General features: G+C 44.2%; 1 protein-coding gene across 3 annotated transcripts in view; it reads left to right on the plus strand.

The window, feature by feature from the left end:
* Nucleotides 1-2,641, plus strand: part of Pip5k1b (phosphatidylinositol-4-phosphate 5-kinase type 1 beta) — a 268,382-nt gene extending 265,741 nt beyond the window's left edge. For all 3 annotated transcript variants that reach the window (XM_055613852.1, XM_055613854.1, XM_055613853.1), the window contains exon 15: nt 1,969-2,641. In XM_055613852.1, coding sequence (XP_055469827.1) covers nt 1,969-1,971 — 3 coding nt within the window. In that variant the 3' untranslated portion in view covers nt 1,972-2,641. The remainder of the gene's footprint in view (nt 1-1,968) is intronic.
* Nucleotides 2,642-8,368: the final 5,727 nt, after the last annotated feature.

An 8,368-nucleotide genomic window follows, 5' to 3' on the forward strand; every position in this document is an offset into this window, starting at 1 on the left:
TGGGAATGCTCTGGATAGCAGATAAGGGGATACAGCATGGCTGGGGGACAGAACATTTGCCTGGACTGTGCAAAGTGCTGGGCTTTATCCCAGGGGTATCACTTGTAAAGTTAACATCCAGAGGACCATGAGCACTTTGTGAGGTTGTTTAGCATGGCTCATTTTGACAAGTCTTGAGTGATGTGAAGTCTTGCCTTTTCTTTCATCCCTGAAACCTTAAGATAACCTATTGGCTAAATATACTTTCAAAATAGTATGTCGGGGGTGGGGACCAAGGGAAGAACTGATGAACAGTCCATGAGCCAGGACAGGAGACTTCAGGGAAGACTTGACGTCTTCTGTTGTATTGCCCATGTGTGCTGTTCAGTCAAAAAAGGGACCCTGTCTAGCTTAGTTAGGTTCATCAAAGGGAAAAATGAACCATAAAGTGAAGTAATGAGGGCTAGAGACGTACCTCAGAGCCAGGGCACTTGCCTTGGGTTCAATTCCCAGTACCAGAAAAAAAGAAATAATAATAATAATAAGTTATAAAATTACAACTCACAATTAGGTCAGGTTATTTGATGAATATCAGTTATTGCCAAATGGGATTGCCATTGACATATCTAAACTCTCCTATTTGGGGGTTCCATATCGATGTTTATTTGTTGTTTGTTTGTTTGTTTGTTTGTTTGTTTTGAGTCTTAAGGCTCAATTCCAGAGCCTTACAAATGTTAAACATATACTTTTATCACAAAGCTACCTGCCTAGCCCTAATTTTATTCCCCTTATATATAATAAGCAGATTATGTATGCTGCTTATCTGCAGTCACTACAAGCTTACAAAGTGAAACAATGCACAAGCCGATAGGAAAGAAAATGCCTCTTTCAAGTCTAAATCCGAAGGCATAGGGACGTAGTTTAGTCCAAACTACTTGACAGGCTGAGGCAGGGGGATCATTTGATCCTGGGATTTCAAGGCCAACCTGGTAACATAGCAAGACCCCCTAAAAAGGAAGTAGGTAGGAGGTTCAAGGAAGGAGGGAGAGTCCATCCCTCACAGCCACTCTGAGGAACGGTCTGTTAGTTCTCTTCTTCCAGGGTCGGACCCGGCTGAGCTTCCGAGATCAGGCAAATGCAAGTGTATTCGGGACAGTATGGCCGTTATTCCTATTCTATACATGAAACAGGATTTAAAGGCTGGGAAACATCCGTAATGTTTTGTGGCTTAGATAATTAGAGGGTAGATTGGACCCAGTGTACGCTACAGACTAAAATGGTATTCCCCACATATACCGTGACACATCTATCACAGACCGACATGGCAGCCTCTGCTTTCTGTTATTTACTTTGCTTCATTGTTTCGCTTTGCTTTGCTTTGCTTTGCTCTGAGTCAGGGTTTTATGTAGCTCAGGCTGGCCTCAAACTCGAAATGTGACTGAGGATGGCCTTGAATGCCTGACTGTTATCCTCCTGTCTCCACTGTGTAGGTGTCAGACTCATAGGACATACCATCATGCCAACCTTGCCTGGCTCTGCTTTTAAGTGGTTAACATTTTAGCTTGGATATCTGATGGCTTTGTTCTACTGCTGGCCACCAGGATATTGCTTGGAAATGAGCATAGCATTCATGAGTTCAGGACTCTGGCCCAGTTGTGCTGTGTTTGACCGTAGTCCTCCCATCTCAGCACCCTCCTGGAGCCCTGTGCACTGAGAAGGCAGTGTCTTAACCTTGCTTCATTCTAAGCCCACACCATCGGTGCTGTGATTAACTGGGGCTGGATCTTGATAAGCCGTGAGGAATCAATATGCCTCAGGCCCCCAAAGGAGCACATGGTAGTCTAAGAAAATCCCAAGCCTAACACGTGTTCTTTCAGATGCAAGTTACTGGAAGAAATAACAATGGTCCCACACACAAGCGGGAGTTAACAAACCGATGCTAAAGCTGAGTCTCACACCTGCTTCCCTTTCCTCTCTGTTTTCCTCCAGTAAATGAAAATGGTAACTGTCCAAGCACATGGGCGGGACCCGAACACCGCTGTGAGAGAGAACTTTCTCCACTGCAGAGTTCTCCAGAGGAACGGGGCTGAGCCCCAGCACACGCAGTAAGAACCAGCTGGACCTTGAAGACGGTGCCATGTCGGGGAGCCGTGGTCTGTGGCTGATCAGCAGGTGAATGTGAAAACCCCACACTGTTCTGTGGCTGCTGTTGCTTGCTGACTGTGAAGAACTGCATGAACTGTATTTGAGCTGCTTTTCTATACCATTGCCAATCAGTTTTTGGCCTGGGAAGTGCTATTTTTCCCTATAGGCTCTTGCCTTGTTTCATTTTGCATGCATCCAGTGATTATAAATGAGCAACATATGGAATCTGCTTCTATTTTTTTTAAAACTCCATCCATGCAAAATGATACATAAGATATAAATCCTCTCTCTTTGTTTCAAAAATTCTAATCATAGCCCACGTCATTGAGAGCTTCAATCTGTTTCCTTTAAAGATCAGTATACTAGGTCTGCCTTTACTTTATAGAAAGCTAGCTTCTATAAAGATTTTTTTCACTGTTTACTAGTGAAATGAGAAAAGCAAAGCTATTTATAAAAGGCCTTATGTCTTGTATATACATTGTCTTTGAAATATTTGTGATTTAGTTTATTGCTTGTAAAAGAGAAATTATATAATTTATTTAGTAAATACTACTGTAAACTATAGTTTTATTGAAAGAAATAAAATATTTTGTTCTCAGTTATGGTCATACATTTATTTGAATAGCTATAGTATTTGCTGTGTGTGTGTTGGGGGTGTTTTGGGGATCAAATCTAGTACTGTGCATTTGCTAAACAAGAAACTATAACCTCAGCCCACATTTTTTTATTGGTTAAAAGAATAAAGAAGTAAATATTTTTAATAGAAATAAACCCCAGATGTGGTGGTTTGAATAAGAATGGCTTATATATTTAAATGCGTAGGGAGTGGCACTGTTTGAAGTATTAAGAGGTGTGGCCTCACTGGATGAAATGTGTTACTGGAGGTGATTTTGAGGTTTTAAAAGCCAGGCCCAGGGCCTCCCCTGCTGCCTGCAGATCTGGATGGAGAACTCTCAGCTCCTCCCCCAGCACTGTGTCTGCCAGGCAAATAATGGACTGCACCTCTGAAACTATAAGGACATCCCAGTTAAATGCTGTCCTTTATAAGAGCTGCTGTGGTCATGGCGTCTCTTCACAGCAATAAAACATTGACCTTTCATAACGTGTCTTAGACAGGTAGAAGTGGAATAATAAAATTCCTAGTTCTGAGACAGTTTCTCCCAGGCGTGGGTTCTCTTCAGCTAGTCCACTGGACATTCCCAAATATGCTGGTGTTTCAGTCACCATGTTGTGTTATGGTAACAAACAACCCTAAAACTGCAATTGATTTTATCAGGACGGTTTTATTTCCCACTCACACACGTGGACCAGATACAGCAACTCTGAAACATGCCACTGTTCAGGCAATGGAAGAGAACAGTGGGGGCACATAGTATTTCTACTTGGATAACGAACTTTTCCCTTCATGTTCCTTTGGCCAAAGCAAGTGACAGCGATGTCCTAAACCAATGGGATTGGAAATGCTTCTTCACACATGAAAATGAAGCCAGCAGAGGGGGTAGTGAATACTGTAAATAAGGAATTTACACCATCTGGTAACCAAGGTTACAGAAAGACATTCCTGATGAGATGCTCAAAATAAAACACTTAATGTTAAAGCAGGCTGATTCGAGTAAACAAACATGGCATAAAATTTCATGAGTGTAGGCTGGCGCTACCTTATGCTTGTTTATACACTCACACTTACTCCACATACGTAGCAATTTTACCTGCTGTGTCGATGCAAGGAATCCATCTTGAGTTAGGATCAGTTCTAGGTTCATTTATTTTTTGCTGCTGAAACAGAATAGCAAAGGCTAGGTAATTTATAAAGAACAGAAACCTGCTTGTGGCTCTAGAGGTTGAGAAGTCTAGGCACCCTTAAGACCCATCACAAGGCAGAAGGGCAAAACCAATTCCTCCAGTCCTTTTCAGAGAGGGTTTGGTCCAGACATGAGGACAGAGCCTTCGTGGCCTAAACATCTCCAGAGGCTCTAGCTCCCAGAATGGTTACACTGGGGTTGGAGTTAGCAGTGTGTGCAGTTCATCATGGCAGATGTCAAACAGAGAGTCCTAAAGTGAATGAGGACATCCCCTGCCTCCTTCCCTCCAGCACTGGCGTTAGCATTTAGGCAGCCTGCTTCTGGGTTACCTAGCAACCTGTGATGTCATCATGTGTCAAGTAGTCACACTTGGTAGGTGTGGTTCAGTTGCTCCATAAAAGGACCAATCTGCCACTTTGTCTCTCTCTTGCCTTCTTGCTCTTGCACTCTCTTCCTCTCTCCTGCTCTTTCCCCTTTCTCTGTCGGGGGCGCCCCCTCCCCTCCCCCATCATGTCTCACTCTCTCCTTTTCTCCTCTCTCTTCATCTCCATCTAATAGATCTCTTCCATATAATAGCTGCTGTGCATCATCATTCCAATTGGTGTGTCCTGGCGGGCACTGTCCTTGGCTAAATGTGTCTGCCTGCACAACTAGCTCTCCCTCCTCCCCTCTCATCTGTAAGTCTACACATTTATCTCAGCCCTCAGTAAAGGGCACACTGAATCCTGGGAGTGTTGTAGATGGTATACCTTTGTGTAGATGAACTTATTATTTTCTGGGTTTCATTTTTTTTATTTATTCATGAAAAAGAAGGCTATAATTTCCACTAAATTCATAGTGACATTGGCCCAGGAAACGTTAAGAACTGTTATTTTGAGGACTAACTCAAATGTCACTTTAATGCAGTGAGTTTGTCTCTGATCCTAATTCTCCACCCCCACCTAGGTCCTATATGAACATACCCTAGTTACCTCCTCTATTGCTCATCTGATTGACAGTAGACTTTAATCACATATGCAAAATGTTTTGACAGTGACATCCTCTCCTTGGAGAAAGCATGCCCAGAGCCTTCTTACCTGCTGCAATTTTGATTGATTTCTGGGCCTTCTCCACCTTTGCCATCTTGGGATCTCCATTCACCAGCACCCTGGGGATTTCCCCTTCACCTCCCTCTTTGGTCAGGTCTCCTCTTTTCGGGGTGCTACAGCTCCCTGGTTTTTGATTACTATCTTCATTTGATAAAGCACATCAAAGGATGTCAGAGGGTCAGGGGTGACATGGCTCCAGCTGAGCCAAGCAGGTTTTCCTCAGCATCTTGAAACTTAAGCAGAGATTCATAGGAGTATTTGTAAATGAGGCATCAAAGACAGTATCTCAGAAGGCTGTTTGTGTGTATTTATAGGTGTTAAACAACAAGTTGTCTTCTAGAGCCCCAGGTCTTTTAGTTCATTCTTTATGCTTCGTGTGTGTGTGTGTGTGTGTGTGTGTGTGTGTGTGTGTGTGTGTTTTCTGGGGGTCAAGCACTCTACCACTGAGTGACAGACACATCAAGTCAACTCCGTTTTGTAAGCAAAGCAAACAAAGAGACAGAAAGAAAAAAAGAAATGCATGTAAAGCAATCACAAGGGGCTGGGGATGTATCAGCTTCCCAGCCCCTGTATCTTGGTAGAGAGCTTCCCAGCATGCACTGGGTTTGATCTCTGACAGCACATTGTCCTGGCAGTGCAATGCATGCCTGTAATTCTGACATTTGGAAGGTTGGGGCAGGAAGATGAGAAGTTCAGCGGCATCCTTTGCCACATAGCAAATGTGAGGCCAATTTGGGATGTATAAAGCCTGTCTCGAAAAACCAAAAGTGACAGTGGGGCTTGGTAGTGCACCCCTTTAATCCCAGTACTTTAGAGGCAGAGGCAAACAAGTCTCCATCAGTTTAAGTCCAGCCTGGTCTACATTGCAAATTCCAGATTAGCCACAGCTACACATTAGCTCTGTTTAATAAATTAATGTGTGGACAAAGTGATGACCACAGAATTGATTGCATTGAATCTTTGGTGTCTATAAGACATTCAGGCCAGTGTTTAATGAGGGTTTTAATCCAGCACTCAGGAGGCAGAGGAAGGTAGATCTCTGCGAGTTCAATGCCAGCCTGGTCTACAAAGTGAGTTCTAAGATAGCCAGAGCTACACAGTGAGAACCCTGTCTTGGGAGTTGGGGGAAGGAGGCCTTCAGGCAAGCTAGGTTGATGATGCCCAGACTACAGAGTGAGTTCAAGGAGTGAGCTCATGGTCAGCCTAAGCAACTTAGAAAAACTCTGTCTCAAATAAAAAGCTTAATTTGGGCTGGAAGGCTGGATCAGCCAGCAGTTAAGCGCAGGTAGTGCTCTTGCTGAGAACTTGAGCTCTGTTCCCTGCACCTACATCAGGCAACTCACAAATTCAGTTATCCCAGCTTCGGGGGATCCAACGCCCTCTTCTGGATTCTGCAGGCCTCCACACACCTGTAGTGTTCACTCACACCGACAGACACATATATACATATAAATAATACAAATAATAAAATAAACCTTAATTATATTATGCATATGGGTGCACTGCTTACTTTTGCATTGTTACACTAACACACCAAGACCAAAGTGTCTCCTAGAACGAAGGATTTAATTTGGCCTTCAGCTCCAGAGTGATAAGCAATAAGTCCATCACAGTCACAGCAGGGAAGGGCGGCAGTGGGCAGAAATAGCAATGGAGATAGAAGCCAAGAGTTTACATCTTGAAAAACATCTAAGAAGCAAAGGGAACAAACTAGAAAAGGTAGGAGTCTTCTAACTCTCAAAGTCTGCCTCCAGTGACATGCCTCCTCCAACAAGGCCACACCTCCTAGGCCTCCTCAAACAGCATGGACAACTGGGGACTAAGCATTCAAGTGCTCAAGACCCTATTAGCGGTTTGGGGGAGTAAAAATGGGGGAAGGAGTGGTGTTTATTTGTTGCTTGATTGATTTTTGTTTGTTTGTGTTGAGACAGGGTCTAACTATTATCCCTGGCGGCTGTCCTGGAACTTGCTATGTAGTCCAGGATGGCCTCAAACTCGCAGAGATCGACCCACCTCTGCCCCTCCCTGCTGAACTTTAAGGCTCTTGCCCCTACACCTTGCTAGAAACAGGTTTCTAGGAAAGGAAAAACATTGCAAGATCAGAAAGATGATGGGCTAGTGGTTGAGGGAGCTTATGAGTCAGTGGTTGAGGAAAAGCCCCCAAAGCCTATTAGCATACCTGCGCCTCCCTTCTTCAGTTTGAAGACTTCTCCCACAGGCTCTGTCCATTAGATAAAGACCAGGTCAGGAGGGACCTCAGCCTTCCTCGAAAACTGGCTTCTTTCCTGTTAGACTTTACAGCTCAGTCCCTGTCTGTCTCTCCTGTCACGTAATCATCCTCAGTGAACACACAGACCATCCAGGCAGCTGAGCAAGGAATCATCCCCGGATGAGATGCTGCAGATAACACGGATCTGAAAGGGACATCTGCAGCCATTTAAAGTGACTCAGCGGGAGTCTTCTGCCATCGCCATAACAGCTGCACTTCTGGTGCAGCATTAGGGCCCCCAGAGAAGAGGCAGAGCACTCATGTTTTCCTTGAGGCGGGCACGTCTAGGCCACTTAGCCCCTGGTTGACCCATCACACCTGCTGTTTGACACTCCAAGAAGCTCTGCTGGAACAAAGCTGTCACAGCATCCTACTGTCAAAACAGACCCTAAAAGCCAGAGGTCATAGGCCCACGTGCAGAAAGAAAGCCCAGGGGGTTTTCAGCCTTCGATACACATTCGATGCACAGTGGCCACACTTGGGACATTGAAACAATTCTGATGATTGGTCCGGCCTACAGAAATAGACTTAACTGGAAGACCTGTGACTTGGTTTCAGAACTCACAAAATCTCCCCTCATAATTCTCAAGCAGGCAAGGTTTAGAGCCATAAGTTGCCGTTAAACGCATTTGCTTGACCTGTGTCAATGTAGTCTCTACAGTGTATTTCACGTTTATTGCTATTAATTAGCCTTTTTGTTGTATTCTTTTTTTAATTGAAGGTCCCTTACTAGTCCTGCTTCCATGAGTGGTCAAGATCAAGGTGAAAAGGGAGGGCAACCAGGAGAGGCAGGGTTATTTCCACATTTCATTTCCACACAGAACCAAACAGACAAGCACAGAATCGCTGCTGCTGTTAGCATGGGATAGGGAGAGATGGGGAGTAGGGGTGTCATTGAAAAGAATCCAGGCTCCCTGTTGCAGGATATTTGATCCCATTGTGAACCCCAAGACTGTGAACTGTAAAGACTTGTATCTTGTTTGGTGTGTTTCAGCCCTAGCACACACCTTTAATCAATCCAAGAACTTTCTGTTCACAGGATTTAATAAAGTTAACCCTAGATCAAGAGGTGGAGCAAGAAACCA

The sequence above is a fragment of the Psammomys obesus genome, unplaced genomic scaffold (assembly GCF_907164565.1).
Source record: "Psammomys obesus unplaced genomic scaffold, mPsaObe1.curated_primary_1811, whole genome shotgun sequence".
In the NCBI taxonomy this organism is placed as follows: domain Eukaryota; kingdom Metazoa; phylum Chordata; class Mammalia; order Rodentia; family Muridae; genus Psammomys; species Psammomys obesus.